General features: G+C 42.0%; 1 protein-coding gene across 2 annotated transcripts in view; it reads left to right on the plus strand.

The window, feature by feature from the left end:
• cfap418 (cilia and flagella associated protein 418) overlaps nucleotides 1-21,798 on the plus strand; it is a 34,441-nt gene extending 12,643 nt beyond the window's left edge. For both annotated transcript variants that reach the window (XM_073072864.1, XM_073072930.1), the window contains exons 4-6: nucleotides 5,669-5,734; nucleotides 9,346-9,441; nucleotides 20,190-21,798. In XM_073072864.1, coding sequence (XP_072928965.1) covers nucleotides 5,669-5,734; nucleotides 9,346-9,441; nucleotides 20,190-20,343 — 316 coding nt within the window. In that variant the 3' untranslated portion in view covers nucleotides 20,344-21,798. The remainder of the gene's footprint in view (nucleotides 1-5,668; nucleotides 5,735-9,345; nucleotides 9,442-20,189) is intronic.
• Nucleotides 21,799-23,189: the final 1,391 nt, after the last annotated feature.

Genomic DNA, 23,189 nt, shown 5'->3' on the forward strand with positions numbered 1-23,189 from the left:
CTCCTGACTAATGAAGGCCAACACACCCTATGCTTTTTAACCACCCTATCAACTTGTGCGGCAACTTTGAGGGATCTATGGATATGGACAAGATTCCTCTGTTCCTCCACACTATGAAGAATCCTACCATGAATCCTGTATTCTGCCTTCAAATTAGACCTTCCAAAGTGAATCGCGTTACACTTCTCCAGGTTGAAGTGCATAATTGGCTTTTCTTTTGGCATATTTCCATATGACCATATTTTCAACTATCCAACTATAAGCCACGTTTCAGTTTGTGCTACATTGTTTGAATATGTTACTTCAATCTCTCATATAAACATCCCAGCAGTTTTCTGTTCAATTTAAATAAATATTCATCTTCTTGGGGACATTTAAGAAACTCTTAGATAGGTACATGGTTGATAGAAAGATGGAGGGCTTTGCAGGAGGAATGGATCAGATTGATCTTGGAGCAGGTTAAATAGTTGGCATGGCTTCATGCACTGAAGGGCCTGTGCTGTGCTGCTTACTGATGTTAGGCAACAAATACAAGGAATAACTCCAAAACCAGTTCTGATGTTCTCCAGCGAGAACACAAGTGTGCATTTCAGTAAAGATCAGTGAATAGAAGCCTGGAGTGTGACATCTAGATTGTTATTCTCTTCCAAGTGCTGCATTGCTGAGAATAAATTTAACTCATGCAAGCTGCTTCAAAAGTTCCAACTACCTCAAACTGACCTAGAAATGAACTCTGTCACTTTCTGCGTTTTGTGTATCTTGTCATCAGAATGTCTAGGAACATTAGTTTAACTAACTGTGCTTTATAAATATTTGAAATATATGTTGCTTCTCTTCAGAGAACAGGTTTCATTCTGTTTCTAATGCCACAGATACAGGTGCTGTTCCTTGACACACTAGCTATAAATTGATGTAATTACAGCAGTGTAAATGTGAAGATAATAAACACTTATTGTTTGAAGATGCCGTGCTGGGTGGCTAATTAAATAATAATTGATAAGCTGCAAAGTTTCAAAGCTCTGGTCAATGATCAAATGATTATGTTGTTGCTGCAGAATGACCATGGAGCATTCAACTCAAATAGTGCCTCCCTCCATACGTATTGACAAGCATTAGTAACAAAACTCTGCCAGTCCAAGCGTTTATCAAGGTGGATAGAAAAAGCTTGTTCAAGTACATAAGAAATGTAAGAGAGATGAGAGTGGATATAGGACCACTGGAAAATGAGGCCAGAGAAATAATAACAGGGGACAAGGAGATGGCCGATGAACTAAATGAGTATTTTGCATCAGTCTTCACTGTGGAAGAGACTAGCAGTGTGCCAGCTGTTGAAAGGTGTGAGGGAAGAGAAGTGAGTGCAGTTACTATTACAAGGGAGAAGGTGCTCAAAAAGATGAACAACCTAAAGGTGCGTAAGTCACCAGGACCAGATGAACTGCACCCTAAGGTTCTGAAAGAGGTAGCGGTAGAAATTGTGAAGACATTAATAATGATCTTTCAAGAATTATTAGACTCTGGCATGGTGTCAGAGAACTGGAAAATTGTATATGTCACTCCACTGTTTAAGAAAGTAGGGAGACAGCAGAAAAGAAATTATAGACCATTTAGCCTGACCCCAGTGGTTGGGAAGATGCTACAGTCAATTATTAAGGATGAGGTTATGGAGTACTTGGTGACACAGGATAAAGTAGGACAAGACACTAACAATGTGCCAAATGTTGAAGAGTGTGAGGGAAGAGAAATGAGTGAAGTTAGTAATACAAGGGAGAAGGTGCTCAAAAAGCTGAATGACCTACAGGAGTATAAGTCACCCAGACCAGATGAACTACACCCTAGGGTTCTGAAAGAGGTATTAGTAGAAATTGTGAAGGCATTAGTAATGATCTTTCAAAAATCATTGGACTTTGGCATGGTGCCAGAGGACTGGAAAATTGCAAATGTCACTCCACTCTTCAAGAAAGGAGGAGGGCAGCAGAATGGAAATTATAGACAAGTTGGGAAAATGTTGGAGTCTATTGTTATGGATGAGGTTATGGAGTACTTGGTGAGACAAGGCAAGATAGGATAAAGTCAGCAAGGTTTCCTTAAGGGAAAATCTTGCCTGGCGAACCTGTTGGAATTCTTTGAGGAGATTACAAGTAGGAGAGATAAAGGGGATGCATTGGATGTTGTATATTTAGGCTTTCAGAAGGCCTTTGACATGGTGCCACACATCAGGCTGACTACCAAGTTAAGAGCCCATGGTATTACAGGAAAGTTACTAATATGGTTAGAGCATTGGCTGATTGGTAGGAGGCAGCAAGTAGGAATAAAAGGATCCTTTTCTGATTGGCTGCCAGTGGCCAGTAGTGTTCTACAGGGGTCAATTTTGCGACCACTTCTTTCTAAGCTGTATGTCAATGTTTTAGATGATGGAATAGATGGCTTTGTTGCCAAGTTTGCAGATGATACGAAGATTGGTGGAGGGACAGGTAGTGTTGAGGAAACAGGTAGGCTGCAGAAGGACCTAGACAGATTAGGAGAATAGGCAAGTGAGGGGCAAATGAAATACAATGTTGAAAAATGCATGGTCGTGCACTTTGGTAGTAGAAATAAATGTGTAGATTCTTTTCTAAATGGGGATAAAGTCCAAATATCTGAGATGCAAAGGGACTTGGGAATCCTTGTGCAGAACACCCTAAAGGTTAACTTGCAGGTTGATTCGGTGGTGAAGAAGGCAAATGCCATGTTAGCATTCATTTCAAGAGGTCTAGAATACAAGAGCAGGGATGTGATGCTGAGGCCTTATAAGGCACTGGTGAGGCCTCACCTTGAGTATTGTGAACAGTGTTGGGCTCCTCATCTAAGAAAAGATGTGTTGGCATTGGAGAGGGTTCAGAGGAGGTTTTGAAGGATAATTCTAGGAATGAAAGGGTTATCATATGAGAAATGTTTAATGGCTCTGGGTCTGTACTCACTGGAATTTAGAAGGCTGAGTGGGGGGGGATCTCATTGAAACCTTTTGAATGTTGAAAGGCCTAGACGGAGTAGATGTGGAAATGACTTTTCCCATGGTGGGAGAGTCTAGGACAAGAGAGCACAGTCTCAGGACAGAGGGGTGTCCATTTAAAACAGAGATGCAGAGAAATTTCTTTAGCCAGAGGGTGGTGAATTTGTGGAATTTGTTACCTCGGGCAGCTGTGGAGGCCAGTTTGGTGTATTTAAGGCAGAGTTTGATAGGCTCTTGATTGGACATGGGCATCAAAGGTTACTGGGAGAAGACCGGGGAGTGGGGCTGAGGATCAGCCGTGATTGAATGGCGACGCAGACTCAAGGGGCCAGATGGCCTAATTCTCCTCCTGTTTCTTAGTGTCATTTATAGTAATATTTTTATGCAATGGACTGTTCTGCTGCAAAGCAACAAATTTCACTGCATACGCCAATGATAATAAACCTGATCCTGATTTCTGCTACCCATGAACAGCAGAGTTCCATTTCCATGTACTCTGTGTATTGTACTTCTCAATCATGTCATCCTTTGCTATATTCCAACAAAATGAATAACATATTTCTTCAGGGAATTAACATTTTGAGTTATTGATAATATCTGACAGATTTCTACTCTATTTTGTCAGTTTGTCAGAATTGTGTATAATGCTTCATGTGTGGGCTGATTAGAATTTTGAAAAGTTCTGGCAGAACATTCTCTCCTTTATGTTTTAGCTCTCCAGGTATTCAGTCAGGCTTTTTGAATATTTTTTTATTCCTGATGACTACCTTCTGATGCCTCTCTCTACTCTTGCCTTTAACTGAGGTAATGCTTGCATCTTTATTGGTCCAAAATGAATGGTATCCTTGTAACAGTTAAAGTTTTGTTCTTTCATATAATGCATCAATAAATCAACTTCATTATCTATTCAGATATTGAATTCATTGTTGATGGATGCCATAGATCCCTTAATCTCTGTGTATTGACTGTACGTTTATAGATGCGTTTATCCCCATGACATTTAGCACATGGCAGTAAGACTTAGCAGAATTAGACCATTCGACCTATTGTGTCTGCTCTGCCATTCCATCGTGGCTGAATCATTATCCCTCTCCTGCCTTCTCCCTGTAACCTTTGATGTTCTGACTAATTAATAACCTATCAACCTCTGCTTTTAATATACCCAATAACTTGGCCTCCAGAGCCATCTGTGGCAATGAATTCTACAGATTCACTACTCCTTGGCCAAAGATATTCCTCCTCACCTCTGTTGTAAGTGGACATCCCTCTCTTCTGAGGTGGTGCCCTCTGGTCCTAGACTCTCCTACTATATGAAATATTCTCTCAACATCCACTCTATCTAGTCCTTCCAATATTTGATAGGTTTCAATTAGAGATCAAACCCCCCCCCGCCCCCCCCCCGCCTATTCTTCTAAGCTCCAGCGAGTATATGCCCGGAGACCATTCAAACACTCTTCAAATTCCTTTCTTTCCCAGAATGATTCTTGTCTGGGCCCTCTCCAATGCTAGCATATCCACTGTCTATAACGAATTTGCATGTTCTCCCCATGGCCGCGTGGGTTTCCTCCATGTGCTCCAGTTTCCTCCCACTTTCTGAAGACATATGGGTTCATAGGTTGATTGGTCATATGGGTGTAATTGGGCGGTGTGGGCTCGTTGGGCTGGAAGGGAATCTAAAATAACAGTATGGGGAGGTTTCATCTAGATCCTCAACCCTACTGTCAATACATGGGATTTGTGCTACAGGTCTCAAGCCATGGCTTATTACCACTTCCATTCCCAACCAAAATATTGATATGCTTGTTTGTCAGGTGGAACTCAGACTCAAAAATATCAAAGAGAGTGAGTTATTAAGATGCAAATTCTGGCCCTGTAAGGTCCATTGTTCCCTACTGGTCTCCCCTTCCTTTCTAATAATATTAATTAGGGCCTCCTTTATTAACATAGTGTCCTATAGATTACTTCCTTTCCTAGTGTCATAGATTAAAGATTAGCTTTATTTATCACACATACATTGAACCATGGAAACCTACAGTGAAGTGTGTTGTTTTGTGTCAAAACAGTCCGAGGATATGCTGGGACAGCCCACAAGTGTCACCACATTTCAATACGAACATACCATGCCCACAACTTACTAACCCTAATTGGTACGTCTTTGGAATGTGGGAGGAAGTGCACAAGGAGAACCTGAAAATTCCTTTTGGACAGCCACAGGAATAGAACTCCCATCACTGGCGCTGTAAAGCCATTGCACTAACTGCAACACTACTATGAAACAGAAACATAGAAAACCTACAGCACAATACAGGCCCTTCGGCCCACAAGATTGTGCTGAATATGTCCCTATGCTAGAAATTACTAGGCTTACCTATAAGCCCTCTATTTTTCTAAGCTCCATGTACCTATCCAAAAGTCTCTTAAAAGACCCTATCGTATCTGCCTCCACCACCTTTGCAGGGAGCCCATTCCACACACTCACCACTCTCTGCGTAAAAAACTTACTCCTGGTACCTCCTCTGTACCTACTCTCCAGCACCTTAAACCTGTGTCCACTTGTGGCAACCATTTCAGCCCTGGGAAAAAGCCTCTGACGATCCACATGATCAACGTCATTTCCATTTGTGTCCAATATTACTTCTGTATATTTTTGGATCTGAATACTGGTTGCTTTATTTTTAGGTGTTCCCCAGTTTACCTGGGTGGTAGCTCTGCACCCCTTGGACTGGGAACTACTACTTCTCACAGGTAACCCATTGTCATATTTTTATTATTAACCCATAATTTAATTCAATGAAACAAAACATAAGAGAGAGAAAAATGATGCACCATCTTGTTATGGCACATTTTAATATATAAATATAAATATGCATATGCTCAGCGCATTGGATTTCAGAGTTCAGTCCCAGTGTCCTCTGTAAAGAGTCTCTGTACATCCAATGAAGGCGTATGGTGTGTTGGCCTTCGTTAATGGTGGAATTGAATTTAGGAGCCGAGAGGTAATGTTGCAGCTATATAGGACCCTGGTCAGACCCCACTTGGAGTACTGTGTTCAGTTCTGGTTGCCTCACTACAGGAAGGATGTGGAAGCCATAGAAAGGGTGCAGAGGAGATTTACATGGATGTTGCCTGGATTGGGGAGCATGCCTTATGAGAATAGGTTGAGTGAACTTGGCCTTTTTTCCTTGGAGCGACAGAGGATGAGAGGTGACCTGATAGAAGTGTATAAGATGATGAGAGGCATTGATCATATGGATAGTCAGAGGCTTTTTCCCAGGGCTGAAATGGTTGCTAGGTTTAGGACACAGGTTTAAGGTGCTGGGGAGTAGGTTGTCAGAGGTTGCTAGGATGGAGTGGATTGAAGGGACAGAAGGGCCTATTCCACACTGTATAATTGAGAGCTGGGAGCTGATGAACTGAGAGCTTGGATACATACTTGGAATTGTAGTGGCCATTACAGAGAATTGGCTGGCACCAGGGCAGGAATGGATTCTCAGTATTCCTGGATTTCAGTGCTTTAAAAGGGATAGAGAGGGGGGAAAGGGGAGGAGGGGTGGCATTACTGGTCAGGGATACTATTACAGCTACAGAAAGGGTGGGTAATGTAGCAGGATCCTCTTTTGAGTCAGTATGGGTGGAAGTCAGGAACAGGAAGGGAGCAGTTACTCTACAGGGGGTATTCTATAGGCCCCCTGGTAGCAACAGAGATACCGAGGAGCAGATTGGGAGGCAGATTTTGGAAAGGTGCAAAAATAACAGGGTTGTTATCATGGGTGACTTTAACTTCCCTAATATTGATTGGCACTTGATTAGTTCCAAGGGTTTAGATGGGGCAGAGTTTGTCAAGTGCATCCAGGACAATTTCCTGTCACAGTATGTTGACAGGCCAACTGGGGGAATGCCGTACTAGATCTAGTATTAGGTAACGAACTGGGTCAGGTCACAGATCTCTCAGTGGGTGAGCATCTGGGGGACAGTGACCACCGCTCCCTGGCCTTTAACATTATCATGGAAAAGGATAGAATCAGAGAGGACAGTAAAATTTTTAATTGGGGAAGGGCAAATTATGAGGCTAAAAGGCTAGAACTTGCGGGTGTGAATTGGGATGATGTTTTTGCAGGGAAATGTACTATGGACATGTGGTTGATGTTTAGGGATCTCTTGCAGGATGTTAGGGATAAATTTGTCCCAGTGAGGAAGGTAAAGAATGGTAGGGTGAAGGAACCATGGGTGACAAGTGAGGTGGAAAATCTAATCAGATGGAAGAAGGCAACATACGTAAGGTTTAGGAAGCAAGGATCACGTGAGTCTATTGAGGAATATAGGGTAGCAAGAAAGGAGCTTAAGAAGGGGCTGAGGAGGGCAAGAAGGGGGCATGAGAAGGCCTTGGCGAGTAGGGTAAAGGAAAACCCCAAGGCATTCTTCATTTATGTGAAGAACAAAAGGTTGACAGGAGGGAAGATAGGACCGATTAGAGATAAAAGTGGGAAGATGTGCTGGAGGGCTGTGGAAGTGAGTGAGGTCCTCAATGAATACTTCTCTTCGGTATTCACCAATGAGAGGGAACTTGATGACGGTGAGGACAATATGAGTGAGGTTGATGTTCTGGAGCATGTTGATATTAAGGGAGAAGGGGTGTTGGAGTTGTTAAAATACATTAGGATGGCTAAGTCCCCGGGGCCTGACGGAATATTCCCCAGGCTGCTCCACGAGGCAAGGGAAGAGATTGCTGAGCTTCTGGCTAGGATCTTTATGTCCTCGTCATCCTCGGGAATGGTACCGGAGGATTGGAGGGAGGCGAATTGTTCAAAAAAGGTAGAAGGGATAGTCCGGGTAATTATAGACCAGTGAGCCTTATGTCTGTAGTGGGAAAGCTGTGGAAAAGATTCTTAGAGATAGGATCTATGGGCATTTAGAGAATCATGGTCTGATCAGGAACAGTCAGCATGGCTTTGTGAAGGGCAGATCATGTCTAACAAGCCTGATAGAGTTCTTTGAGGAGGTGACCAGGCATATAGTTGAGGGCAGTGCGGTAGATGTGATCTACATGGATTTTAGTAAGGCATTTGACAGGGTTCTGCACGGTCAGCTTATTCAGAAAGTCAGAAGGTATGGGATCCAGGGAAGTTTGGCCAGGTGAATTCAGAATTGGCTTGCCTGCAGAAAGCAGAAGGTTGTGGTAGAAGGAGTACATTCAGATTGGAAGGTTGTGACTAGTGGTGTCCCAGAAGGATCGGTTCTGGGACATCTATTTTTCATGATTTTTATTAATGGCTTGGATGTGAGGGTAGAAGGGTGGGTTGGCAATTTTGCAGACGACACAAAGGTTGGTGGTGTTGTGGATAGTATTGAAGATTGTCTAAGATTGCAGAGAGACATTGATAGGATGCAAAAGTGGACTGAGAAGTGGCTGATGGAGTTCAACCCAGAGAAGTGTGAGGTAGTACACTTTGGAAGGACAAACTCCAAGGCAGAGTACAAAGTAAATGGCAGGATACTTGGGAGTGTGGAGGAGCAGAGGGATCTGGGTGTACATGTCCACAGATCCCTGAAAGTTGCCTCACAGGTAGATAGGGTAGTTAAGAAAGCTTATGGAGTGTTAGCTTTCATAAGTCGAGGGATAGGGTTTAAGAGTCGCAGGGTAATGATGCATTTGTATAAAACTCTGGTTAGACCACACTTGGAGTACCGTGTCCAGTTCTGGTCGCCTCACTATAGGAAGGATGTGGAAGCATTGGAAAGGGTACAGAGGAGATTTACCAGGATGCTGCCTGGTTTAGAGAGTATGGATTATGATCAGAGATTAAGGGAGCTAGGACTTTACTCTCTGGAGAGAAGGAAGATGAGAGGAGTCATGATAGAGGTATACAAGATACTAAGAGGAATAGATAGAGTGTGCAGCCAGCGCCTCTTTCCCAGGGCACCACTGCTCAATAGAAGAGGACATGGCTTTAAGGTAAGGGGAGGAAATTTCAAGGGGGATATTAGAGGAAGGTTTTTTATTCAGAGAGTGGTTGGTGTGTGGAATGCACTGCCTAAGTCAGTGGTGGAGGCAGATACACTGGTAAAATTTCAGAGACTACTAGACAGGCATATGGAGGAATTTAAGATGGAGGGTTATATCAGGGGCAGGGTTTAAGAGTCAGCACAACATTGTGGGCCGAATGGCCTGTACTGTGCTGTATTGTTCTTTGTTCTTAATTAAATAAAAATTTCCAAAAGCATCTTGAGATTTTTTTAAACTGAAGAGTAAAATGCAATAGTCAGATAGACTGATGGTTCAATGTGAATTGTGCAATCCTTGTGATTGATTATAATTACTTTGAATGCGTAATTTCTAAAGACGTTTTTATTTACAGAACATGTGATCAACTCCGCTGTACTTCCTGTGACTTCAGGGTGGTGATGCTTGATGACTATGAATGGAACAAGTCATGTGACTACCTTTTTTTCAGGTATATTTGGACATGGGCGGCACGGTAGCGTAGCAGTTAGCATAATGCTTTACAGTGCTAGCTGGAAAATTGGGGTTCAATCCTTGCCCCTGATTGTAAGGAGTTTCTTCGTTCTCCCTGTGACTGCTTGGGTTTCCTCTGGGTGCTCAGGTTTCCTCCCATATTCCAAAGATGTACAGGGTAGAGTTAGTGAGTTGTGGGCATGCTACGTTGACACTAGAAGCATGGCAACACTTGCGGGCTGCCCCACCAGCACATCCTCTGCCATCCGATTCCTAAATGGACATTGAACCCTTGGACACTACCTCACTTTTTTTTAATATATAGTGTTTCTGTTTTTTGCATGATTTTTAATCCATTCAATATACATCTACTGTAATTTATTTATTTATTATTATTATTTTATTTTGTTTTTTTTCTTCTATATGTTGTATTGCATTGAACTCCTGCTGCTAAATTAACAAATTTCACGTCATCTGCTGGTGATAATAAACCTGATTCTGATTCAGCATAAAACATTACATTTCACTGGATGCTTCAAAGACAAATAAAGCCAATCCATCATGTGCAGATAATCCAGTTGGAACTGAGAACTTTCAGCCAAAGTCTGATAGTGTAATGATTTCCTATGCCCCAAAATCTATGCTAATCCTTGTTTTGCAAATAAATATTTGACTGATTTGTGTGACCTGTACAAAAGGGACAAGTTACATCTGAACCTCAGGGGACCAATATCCTTGCGGGCAGATTTGCTAGAGCTGTTGGGGGGTTTAAACTAATTTGGCAGGGGGTTGGGAACTGGAATAAGGTAGACGAGCTTGTGCATTTAGAGATTGGCAGGTATGATATGGCGGACATCTCTTGAGCCGGACCTGAAAGATCATAGTTAGGAGCTTAACATTCCAAGAATACACCCCTTATAGAAAGTAGACAGATAGGCAGAGAGGGTGGGGTGGTTATGTTAGTAAAAAATGAAATTAAATCCTTAGAAAGAGGTGACATTAGGATCAGAATATGTAAAAATCCTTGTGGGTAGAGTTAAGAAACTGCAAGTGTAAAAAAATCTTGATGGGATTTATATACAGGCCTCCGAACAGTAGCCAGAATGTGGCATACAAGTTACAACGGGACATGGAAAAGGCATGTAAAAAGCATAATGTTGTGATAATAATGGGGGATTTCAATATGCAGATAGATTTGGAAAATCCATAAGACATAGGAACAGAATTAGCGCATTTGCCCCATCAAGTCTGCTCCACCATTTCATCATGATTCATTTTTCCTCTCAGCCCCAATCTCCTGCCCTCCTCCATATCCCTTCATGCCCTGACCAATCAAGAATCCATTAACCTCTGTTTTAAAGTTACATACAGACTAGGCCTCCACAGCTGCCTGTGGCAACAAATTCCACAGATTCAGCACTAAAAACACAGTTGGTTCTTGATTCCAAGAGAGGAAATCTGTAGAATGCCTATGAGATGGCTCTTTAGAGCATCTTGTTATTGAGCCCACTATGGGAAAGGTAATTCTGGATTGGGTGTTACGTAATAGAAAGCATAGAAGGGTACAGCATAGGAACAGGCCATTTGGTCTACAATGTTGTGCTGAGTCAGCTAAAAAGCAAATCAAAAACACCCAAACACTAATCCCTCCTACCTACACCAAGTCCATATCCTTCCATCTTCCTTACATCCATGTGCCTATCCAAATATCTCTTAAAAGCCTCTAATGTATTTCCCTCCATCACCATACCAAGCAGCATATTCTAGCACTCACGACTCTCTGAGTAAAAAACTTAACCCTCACATTCCCCTTGAACCTACTCTCTGTCATCTTCAATGCATCTCCTCTGGTATTAGACATTTCAACCCTGGAAAATAGATAGTCTCTGTCCACTCTATCTGTGCCTCTCATAATCTTATAAATCTCTATCAGGTCTCCTCTCAGCCTCCGGCGCTCCAGAGAAAACAACCCAAGTTTATCCAGCCTCTCATCACATAACCCTCTTAACCAGGCAGCACCCTGGTAAACCTCTTCTGCACCCTCTCCAAAGCCTCAACATCCTTCCTATAGTGGGGCAACCAGAAATGTATGCAATACTCCAGATGTGGCCTAACCAGAGTTTTATAAAGTTGTAACATAACCTTTTGACTTTTGATCTCAATGTCTCAACTAATAAAAGCAAGCATTCTATAAGCCTTCTTAACCACCGTATCAACCTGTGTATCCACTTTCAAGGAGCTATGAACTTGGATCCCAAGATCTCTCTGCTCAGCAACACTGTTAAGGATCTTGCCCTTAACAGTGTACTGTCTCCTTGGATTTGCCTTAACAAAGTGCAACACTTCGTATTTATTTGGATTAAACTCCATCTGCCATTTCTCTGCCCATATCTGCAACTGATCTATTTTGCACTGTATTCTTTGCCAGAATTCTTCACTATCCACAACTCTACCAATCTCATTATCATCCACAAACTTACTAACCCACCCATCTACATTTTCATCCAAGTCATTTATATACATCACAAACAACGGAGTTCCCAACAAAAATCCATGCAGAACACCATCCTGCTCAAGTAAGTCCCTTCAATCACTGCCTCCAGATTTAATTAGGAATCTTAAGGTAAAAGAACCCTTAGGAGGCAGTAATCAAAATAATAGAATTTACCCTGCAGATTGAGAAGGAGAAGATGAAATCAAATGTGTCAGTATTATAATGGAGTAAAGGGAATTACAGAGATATGAGAGTGGAGTTGACCAAATTTGATTGGCAGGGACACTAGTAGGGATGACAGCAGAAAAGCAATGGCTGGCATTTATGGCAGAAATTCAGCAGGCACAGGAAAGATGCATCCCAAAGATGAAAAAGTATTCTAAGGGAGGATGAGGCAACCTGTTTTCCTCAATACCTCCTCCCCTCCACCTACCATTGTCAAACTTGGCCAGAAAGCCATCAATTCCTTCTTCCGAATAAGTGACTACAATGTGAAAAGAAGTGGTCCCAACACAGATCCCTGTGGAACACTACTAGTCATCGGCAGCCAACCAGAAAAGGCCCCCTTTATTTCCACTTTTGCCTCCTGCCAGTCACCCCATCTTGTGTCCATGTTAGTACCTTCCCTGTAATACCGCAGGCTCGTGTCTTGTTAAGCAATGTCGTGTGGAAACTTGTCAAAGGCCTTCTGAAAATCCAAGTAAACAATATCCACTGACTGTCTAATCTGTCAGGCAAGGTTTCCCCTTTCGAAAACCATGCTAGTTTCGGCCTACTTTGAGTCATAGAAGAATACAGCACAGAAGCAGGCCCTTCAACCCATCTAGTCCATGCTGAAAGCATTTAAACTGCCTACTCCCATTGACCTGTAGAACAATAGCCCTCAATACCCTTACTATACATGTACCTATCCAAGCTTCTCTTAAAAGTTGAAATCGAGCTCAAATGACCACCTGTGCTGACAGCTCATTCCAAACTCTCATGACCCTCTGTTTGAGGAAGTTTCCCGTCATGGTCCCCTTAAACTTCTCACCTTTCACCCTTAACCAATGACCTCCATTTGTAGTCCCACCCAACCTCAGTGGAAAAAGCCTATCAATACCCTTCAAAATTTTGTATACCTCTTTCAAATCTTCTACTTTGCAAGGAATAAATCCGTAACCTATTCAGTCTTCCCATATAACTCAGGTCCTCCAGACCCGGCAACATCCTTGTAAATGTTCTCTGTGCTCTTTCCAACTTATTTACATTTTTCCTGTAAATAGGTGACCAAAACTGTACACAATATTCCAAATTCAACCTTGCCAATGTCTATTACAACTTCAACATAACATCCCTTCTACTGTACTTAGTATTTTGATTTATGAAGGCCAATGTGCCACAGTCTTTCTTTACAACCCTATCAACCTGTGATGACACTTACAATGAACTATGGACTTGTGTTCCCAGATCCCTTTGTTCTACCACACTCCTCAGGCTGGTCCTACTGAACTGCAAAACCTCACACTTATCTGCATTAAATTCTATCTGCCACTTTTCAGCACATCTTTCCAGCTGGTTCAGATCCCACTGCAAGCAATGATAATCTTCCTTGCTGCCCACTGCAATCTTGGTGTCATTCACAAACTTGCTGATCCAGTTAACCACATTGTCATCCAGATTGTTGATCCAGAAAGTCGCCTCTCTTTTCTGAGGAGACTGAGGTCGTTTGGAGTGTGCAGGCTTCTCCTTCACATGTTCTACCAGTCTGTTGTCGCCAGTACAATCTTCTATGCGGTGGTGTGCTGAGGCAATGGCATCAACATAGGTGATGCCAACAGGCTCAATATACTGATTAGAAGGGCAGGTTCTATTATAGGAGTCACACTGGACACACTGGAGGCTGTGGTAGAACAAAGGACCCCCTGGAAAGTCCTGGCAATTCTGGACCATGTTTCTCACCCTCTGCATGCCACCTTGGCTGAACGGAGGACATTTTCAGTAATAGACTAAGACAACTGCACTGTTCCAAAGAGCGCACTATGAGGTCTTTCTTACACTCGGCCATTAGGCTCTATAATAAGTCAACTTATAGCCGGGGAAGTGATGACCCCATCCTGTTAAACTGTTTGAGGTAACTTTTTTTTTAATTCTTTCTTATTTCTCTTCTAATATTTGTGTATTTATATATCTGTGCACTTGTAATGCTACTGTGACATTGTAATTTTGTTTGGGATCAATAAAATATCTGTCTATACATGACAAACAACAAAGCACCTAGCACCAATCTGTGCAGCGCACAACTAGTCACAGGCCTTCGGTCAGAGAGGCAACCATCTATAAGACCACAAGACATAGGAGCAGAATTAGGCCATTCAGCCCATAGAGTCTACTCTGCTATTTCATCATGGCTGATCCTGGATCCCACTCAACCCCATACACCTGCCTTCTCAGCACACCCTTTAATGCCTTGACTGATCAGGAAACAATCTGCCACCTTAAATATATGCACAGACTTGACCTCCAATGTAGTCTGAGGTAGAGCATTCTGCAAATTTACTACTCTCTATTCTAAAGGGTTGCCCCACAATTTTGAGGCTGTGCACTCTAGTTCTGGATACCTGCACCATAGGAAACATCCTCTCCACACCCACCCTATCTAGTCCTTTCAACATTCGATAGGTTTCAATGATATCCCCCCCCCCCCCCCCGCATTCTTCTAAATTCCAGTGAGTACTGGCCTAAAGCTGCCAACTGGTCCTCATATGGGAATGATTCATTCCCAGAATCATGCTTGTGAACAATCTCTGGGCTCTCTCCAATGACAGCAGAGATACAGGGCCCAAAACTTTTGACAATACTCCAAGTGCGGCCTGACTAGTGTCTTATAAAGGCTCAGCATTATCTACTTGCTGTTATAGTCTATTCCCCTTGAAATAAATGCCAACACCGCATTTGCCTTCTTTACCACAGACTCAACCTGTAAATTAACATCTGGGAGTCTTGCACAAGGACTCCAAAGTCCCTCTGCACTTCTGATGTTTGAACCTTCTCTCCATTTAGATAATAGTCCACATTCTTGTTCCTTTTACTGAAATGCATTATCATACATTTCCCAACACTGTATTCCATCTGCCACTTTTTTGCCCATTCTTTCAATTTGTCTAAGTCCTGCTGCAATCGCATTGCTTCCTCAGCACTACCTACCCCTCCACCTATCTTTGCATCATCCGCAAACATTGCCACAAAGCCGTCAATTCCATTATCCAAATCATTGACAATGTGTAAAAAGCAGTGGCCCCAATACTGACCCCTGAGGAACACCACTAGTCACCGGCAGCCAACCAAAAAAAGTACTTTATATTCCCACTCACTGCCTCTCGCCAGTCAGCCATTCTGCTATCCATGCCAGTATCTTTCCTGTAACGTCATAGGATTTTATCTTGTGTGGCATCTTATCAAACACCTTCTGAAAATCCAAGTAAGTGACACCCACTACCTCTCCTTTGTCCACCCTGCTTGTTACTTCCTTTAAAATTTCTAACAGATTTGTCAGGCAGGATTTACCTTTACAGAAACCATGCTGACCGACTTATTTTATCATTAGTCTCCAAGTACCTCAAAATCTCATCCTTAATAATAGACAACATATTCCCAACCACTGAGGTCAGACTAACTGGCCTATAATTTCCTTTCTTTTGCCTACCTCCCTTCTTAAACAGTGGAGTGACATTTGCAGTTTTCCAGACATCCAGGAGCATGCCAGAATCAAGTGATTCTTGAAAGATCATGACCAATGCATCCGTTATCTCTTCAGCAACCTCTCTCAGGACTCTGGGATGTAGTTCATCTGATCCAGGTGACTTATCCACCTTAAGACCTTTCAGTTTGTTAGCATTTTTTCCTTTGTAATACCAATGGCACTCAGTCCTGCTCCCTGTATGATCAGCCATGATCACAGTGAATGGCGGTGCTGGCTAGAAGGGCCGAATGGCCTACTCCTGCACCTACTGTCTATTGTCTGACACTCATGGACCTCTGGCACACTGCTAATGTCTTCCACAGTGAAGACAGATGCAATATACTCATTAAGTTCATCTGCTATTTCTTTGTCCCCCATTACTACCTCACCAGCATCATTTTCCAATGGTCCAATATCAACTCACCTCCCTTTTGCTCTTTATATAACTGAAAAAATGTTTGGTATCCTGCTTTATATTATTGGCTAGTTTGCCCTCATATTTCATCGTTTCCTTTTGTATAGTTTTTTTAGTTGCCTTTTATTAGATTTTAAAAGTTTCCCAATCATCCAACTTCCCACTCATTTATATGCCCTTTCCTTGGCTTTTATGTAGTCCTTAACTTCCCTTGTCAGCCATGGTTGCCTAGCCCTACCATTTGAGAAACATGCCCTGTGCCTTGTGAACTATTCCCAGAAACTTCAGCTATCTCTGCTCTGCCATCATCCCCACTAGTATCCTCCTCCAATCCACCTGGGCAAACTCCTCTCTCATGCCTCTGTAATTCCCTTTATTCCATTGTGATACTGATGCATGTGATTTATGCTTTTACTACCACTCTTTGGCTTCTCCCACAAAGCCAATGTCTAATCCAATTTACTACCTTATCTTGAATGACTAATGCCTGAACCATCTTGCCCAACCTCCCACGCAGAACCTTGTCAAATGCCTTGCTAAGGTCCATGTAAACAACACGCACTGCCTTGTCTTCATGAACTTCCCTGTTAACTTACTTAAAAACACTGTAGGATTGGTTAGACATGACTTACCATGCACAAGAGCTATGCTGACTATCCTTAATTTTCTCATTGCCTCTGAGTCTTATCCTTAATAATAGACCCCACATCTTCCCAACCACTGTCAGGCTAACTGGCCAAAAATTTCCTTTCTTCTGCCACCTTCTCTTAAAGTGTAGAGTGACATTTGCAATTTTCCAGTGCTCAGGAAGTATTCCAGAATCTACTGATTCTTGAAAGATCATTGCTACCATCTTCAGCTACCTCTTAAGAAACCGTGGTGTGCAGTCCATCAGATCTAGGTGACTTATCTATCTTCAGGCTTATCAGCTTCCCAAGTTTTTCCTCAGTAAAAGCAACAACGCTCACTTCTACCCCCAACACTCAAATTTCTAGTGTCTTCCACACTGATGTAAAATACTTAAGTTCTTTCACCATTTCTATGTCCCTCATTACTACCTGTCCAGCATCATTTTCCAGCGGTCCTCTCTTTAACTGTATATATGTCAGAAAAAACCTAGTGGTTGGTAAGTTGATGGAGAAAATCCTGAGAAGCAGGATTTATGAACTTTTGGAGAGGCATATTATGATTAGGAATACTCAGCATGGCTTTGTCAAAGGCAGGTCGTGACTTACGAGCCTGATTGAATTTTTTGAGGATGTGACTAAACACATTGATGAAGGAAGAGCAGTAGATGTAGTGTATATGAATTTTAGCAAGGCATTTGATAAGGTACCCCATGCAAGGCTTAATAAGAAAGTAAGGAGTCATGGGATCCAAGGGGACATTACTTTGTGGATCCAGAACTGGCTTGCCCACAGAGGGCAAAGAGTGGTTGTAGACAGGTCATATTCTGCATGGTGACCAGTGGTGTGCCTCAGGAATCTGTTCTGGGACCCCTACTCTGTGATTTTTATAAATGACCTGGATGAGGAAGTGGAGGGATGGGCTAGTAAATTTGCTGATGACACAAAGGTTGGAGGTGTGTGGATAGTGTGGAGGGCTGTCAAAGGTTACAACGGCACATTGATAGGATGCAAAACTGGGCTGAGAAGTGACAGATGGAGTTCAACCCAGATAATTGTGAGGTGGTTCATTTTGGTAGGTCAAATACGATGGCAGAATATACTATTAATGGTAAGACTCTTGGCAGTGTGGAGGATCGGGGGGATCTTAGGACACTCAAAGCTGCTACACAGGTTGACTCTGTGGTTAAGAAGGCATACGGTGCATTGGCCTTCATCAATCATGGGATTGAATTAAAGAGCCAAGAGGTAATGTTGCAGCTATTTAGGACCCTGGTCAGACCCCACTTGGAGTACGGTGCTCAATTCTGGTCACCTCACTACAGGAAGGATGTGGAAACCATAGAAAGGATGCAGAGGAGATTTACAAGGATATTGCCTGGATTGTGGAGCATGCCTTATGAGAATAGGTTGAGTGAAGCAGCGTTTTCTCCGTGGAGCGACGGAGGATGAGAGGTGACCTGATAGAGGTGTACAAGATAATGAGAGGCATTGATTGTATGGATAGTCAGAGGCTATTCCCCAGGGCTTAATTGGCTAGCACGAGAGGGCATAGTTTTAAGGTGCCTGGAAGTAGGTACAGAGGAGATGTCGGGTTAAGTTTTTTACACAGAGAGTGGTGAGTGCGTGGAATGGGCTGCCGGCGGCGGCGGTGGAGGCGGAAACTCCTGGATGGCTACGTGGAGCTTAGAAAAATAGAGGGCTATTGGTAAAGCCTAGGTAGTTCTAAGGTAGGGATAAGTTCAGCACAGCTTTGTGAGCCGAAGACCCTGTATTGTGCTGTATGTTTTCTATGTTTCTATGTATCCACTTATATTATTGGCTAGCTTCATCCTTATTCCTGCAGAAGGACACAGACGGGGAATGGGCAAAGAAGTGACAGATAGAATATTGTGTAGGGAAGTGCATGATCATGCAGTTTGGCAGAATGAATAATGGCATGGACTAATTTCTAACTGGGGAGAAAATTTTTAAAGATCAGAGGTGCCGAGGGGCTTGGTAGTCCTCATGCAGGGTTTCCTAAAGGTTAATTTTCAGCTTGAGTCAATGGTAAGGAAAGCAAATGCAATACTAGCATTTATTTTGGGAGGACTGGAGTACAAAAGCAAAGGAGTGCTGTTGAGGCTTTGTAAGGCCTTTGCCAGACCACACTTGAGTATTGTGAGCAGTCTGGGGCCTCTTATCTAAGAAAGGATGTGCTGTCTTTGGAGAGGGTCCAGAGGAGGATCACGAGTCTCTTAAATGGCCCTGAGTCTGCCTTTCCATCCACTCTGATTAGCGTGTTCCATACACCTACCATTCTCTGCGTAAAAAATCCTACCTCTGACAGTCCCCCTATACTTACCTTCAATCACCTTAAAATTGGACATTTCTGCCTTGGGAAGAAGTCTTTTGCTGTCCAATCAATCGATGCCTCTTATCATCTTGTGCACCTCTATCAAGTCACCTCTCATCCTTCTACACTTCAAAAGGAAAAGCCATAGCTCACACAACATCTCCACATAAGATATGCTCTCGAATCCAGTAAATCTTCTCTGCACCCTCTCTAAAGTTTCCATATCCTTCCTATAATGAGGAGGCATCAAACAGGGTGCAGTGATTTACTAGTAACATTCTCATAAAAAACTTAACAAATTTTATAAACACATTCACTTCAATAGCTGAAAGTAATTTTTATCAAAATTTTATATATATGTGTGTGCATATATAAAAAATAAAAATTATATTTAAAAATATTATTAGAAAAATAGAGGGTTATGGATAACCCTAGGTAATTTCTAAAGCAAGTACATGTTTGGCACAGCATTGTGGGCCAAAAGGCCTGTATTGTGCTGTAGGTTTTCTATGTTTCTATATATATACCTGAATACCATATACTTCCTGGAGATTCTCTTTCCTGCAGGCAGTTATGGGAAAATAAATAAAGAAATACAATAGAGTTTATGAAAAGCTATACATAAGCGAAGGTTGACAACCAACCAATGTGCAAAAGAAGACCAACCATATAAACAATAATATAAAAACAATAAGTAAATAAATAATACTGAGAACATAAATTGTAGACTTTTTGAAAGTGAGTCTGTAGGTTGTGTAATCAGTTCAGTGCTGAGGAGGGTGAAGTTATCCACTCTGGTTTAGGAGCCTAATGGTGTTGTAGCAGCAATGACTCCTGTACCTCCTTCCCAAAGGAAGCAACTATGCAAATTATACTAGGAAATTCCAACAAAACTCAAACGTGAGTGCTGGCTGAATCAATAACTTCCAGAATTTAATCACTAGCTCTAGTGATTTTAGAAAAACTATGGTTAAAATTGACATAATAATTAACTGATGATGAATAAATGGGTTGAAAATGCGTCAGTCCTGACGAAGTGTCTCGGCCCGAAACGTCGACAGTGCTTCTTCCTATAGATGCTGCCTGGCCTGCTGTGTTCCACCAGCATTTTGTGTGTGTTGCTTGAATTCACCCATTGTTAACTTTCACCAACAGAAACAACATACCTGACATAAATAAACTGAAAACAAAGGCATTACGTAAGAGAGGTATGCGAGCTTACGCCTGCCAGTGTAGCTGGAGATCCATCCAGAACCTGACTGACCTCAAGGAAGAGCAACAACTTCGATGGGTCTGTGGCAAACATTAAGGATGATCTGTTTTGGTCTTGCCCATTCTCCAGCAGACTGATATAGTGGAGACTGTTCCAATGCATTACCTTAAGTATTACTGGGGCATAAGCTGATGACAGCAGCTCACCAGAGTCCTCTGCCCTGGGCCATTCCTTCAAGTTGTCTCCAGGTGTAGTCCATCAAAGATCCTTCCTCTCCCAGGGATGAGGTCTTTGGAGCTCCTGCTGGCGTTTCTGTAGCTCTGGGTTTTTACGGGATGGGGTTGCAAGCCCCTTTGCCCAACACCCCTCTTTTCACAGCTGGGCTTGGGACCGTCCATGGTGGAGTTAATACCACATGTACAGAATTTTTATTAAACACAAGACAAGCTACAGCAGTTTTAGCAAAATTCAGTTTTTCCTAAGGTTTGTTCGGGAATGGCTCTTTGGCTGCATGGAGCCAAGCTGAACTGAATATCAATTTTACAGTGAAACCATTGTGATATATCTAGTCATGCAAAACTAGAATTTACCCTATTTCTTGCCACAAAGTGGAACAAAACTGACATCATGAAAGACATAATTGAAAATGTCACAGTAACATAGCAATTAGCGCAGCACTATTTTACAGCTCAGGGCATCAGAGTTTGCAGTTCGATTCTGGCATCCTCTGCAAACAAATCTGTATGTTCCTCCACGTGTGCATGTGGGTTTCCTCTCCAGGTTCTCCGGTTTCCTCCTACATTCCAAAGACATACTACTTAGTAGGTTAATTGGTCATTGTAAATTGCCCATGATTAGGCCAGGGTTAAATCAATGGTTTGTTGGAGGTATGGCTCGAAGGGCCCATTCCATGCCATGTCTTTAAATAAATTTTATTTTAAAAAATTTCAATTGAACTCGTGTCATTCTACATTTAATCCCTTTACTACAAGATGTACTGACGTTGCCTTTAGTGATGGAGCATTGTGGGACGTTTATGTAATTTTTCATGATTGATCATGGTGAAAGTTGTCTTCCCCACAAAGACTACAACAGTTTAATCCAGTGATTCACTGTCTGTTCTAGAATGCAATAAAAAGCGAGCAATCTGTTTGGAACATTGGAGATGGATTTCCTCCTATGGATTGGATTTGCTGAATATTATACAGCCATTGTAATGGTAAAAAGCTGTAGTCAACTCCAAATGTACATTTGTGATTTTGGGGAATTACTCAAATTGGCAAGCTTAAGTTTTAAAAAAGTGTAACACAGAGAAAGAGAAAGTTGTTTTAAAATCACCATTCTTCAGTCAGGAAGAGATTTATTGAGTTTATTAAATATTCTGGATTAGAACTTCTGGCATCAAAATTCTTAAACACTGGATAAAGAAATGTGAGAGTTCCATTTTATGTTCTAGTTTATATAACTTGTTTGATAGTTTGTCACTTTTCATTGTGTTTCCTGCTATGTATTTGGTCAAGTATGTAAATAAAGTTGAATTTTGACAAGTAACTGCTGTTATAATTTATTTTTTCTGGTTTAGCTGTATGTCTTTATCAGGCTAAGGAACAAGACCCTGATGGGAGTTGTATACAGAGCCCAAACAGTAGTAAGGATGTGGCCTACAAATTACAATAGGAGACAGAAAATACATGCCAAAAGGGCAATGTTACAATAGTCATGGGGGACTTCAATATGCAGGTAGATGTGAAAATCAGGCTGCTGCTGGATTACAGGAGGGGAATTTCTGGAGTGCTTACAAAATGACTTTTTAGAGAAGCTCATGAGAGCATCAGCTGTTCTGGATTGGGAGTTGTGCAATGAACCGGAATTGATTAGAGAGCTTAAGGTAAAAGAACTCTTAGGAGGAATTGATCATAATATGATCGAATTCACCCTGAAATTTGAGAAGGAGAAGCTAAAGTCAGATGTACCAGTATTACGGTGGAGTAAAGGGAATTACAGAGGCATGAGAGGGGAGCTGGCCAGAATTGATTGGAAAAGATCCCTAGCAGAGTTGATGGCAGAGCAGCAATGGCTGGAATTTCTGGAAGCAATTCGGAAGGCACAGGATATATCCATCCCAAAGAGGAAAAAAGTATTCTAGAGGAAAGATGACACAGCCGTAGCTAACAAAAGAAGTCAAAACTAACCTAATAGCCAAAGAGAGGGCAAATAATACAGCAAAAATTAGTAGGAAATTACAGGATTGGGAAGCTTTTCAAAACCAACTGAAGGGAACTAAAAAAGTCCTTAAGAAAGTAAAGATGGAATATGAAAGTAAGCTAACCAATAATATTAAAGAGAACATGTATTTAGATACATAAAGCGTAAAAAGATGCAAGAGTGGATATTGGACCACAGGTAAACGTTGCTGAAGAGGTAGTAATGGGGGACAACGAAATGGCAGAAGAACTAAAGACGCTAGCAGTAAGGTGGAAATTCCAGCTATCAGTGGTCATGAAGTGTGTGAAGTTACCATTACTAGAGAGAAAGTTCTCGGGAAACTGAAAGGTCTGAAGGTATATGCCCCAGGGTTCTGAAAGAGGTGACTGAAGAGATCATGCAGTAATCATCATGCAAGAGACATTAGCAATGACCTTTCAAGAATCACTAGATTCTGGAATGGTTCCAGAAGACTGGAAAATTGTAAATGTGACTCCAAATAAAGGAGAGAGGCAGAAGAAAGGAAACTATAGGCCAGTTAGTCTGACTGCAGTGGTTGGGAAGATGTTGGAGGATTAAGGATCAAGTCTCAGGGTACTTGGAGGCACATGATAAAATAGGCCATAGTCAGCATGGTTTCCTCAAGTAAAAATCGTGCCTGACAAAGCTGGAATTCTTTGAAGAAATAACAAGCAGGATAGATAAAGGAGATTCATTTGATGTGTTCTTGGATTTTC

This window comes from Hemitrygon akajei, chromosome 1, assembly GCF_048418815.1.
Source record: "Hemitrygon akajei chromosome 1, sHemAka1.3, whole genome shotgun sequence".
In the NCBI taxonomy this organism is placed as follows: Eukaryota; Metazoa; Chordata; class Chondrichthyes; order Myliobatiformes; family Dasyatidae; genus Hemitrygon; species Hemitrygon akajei.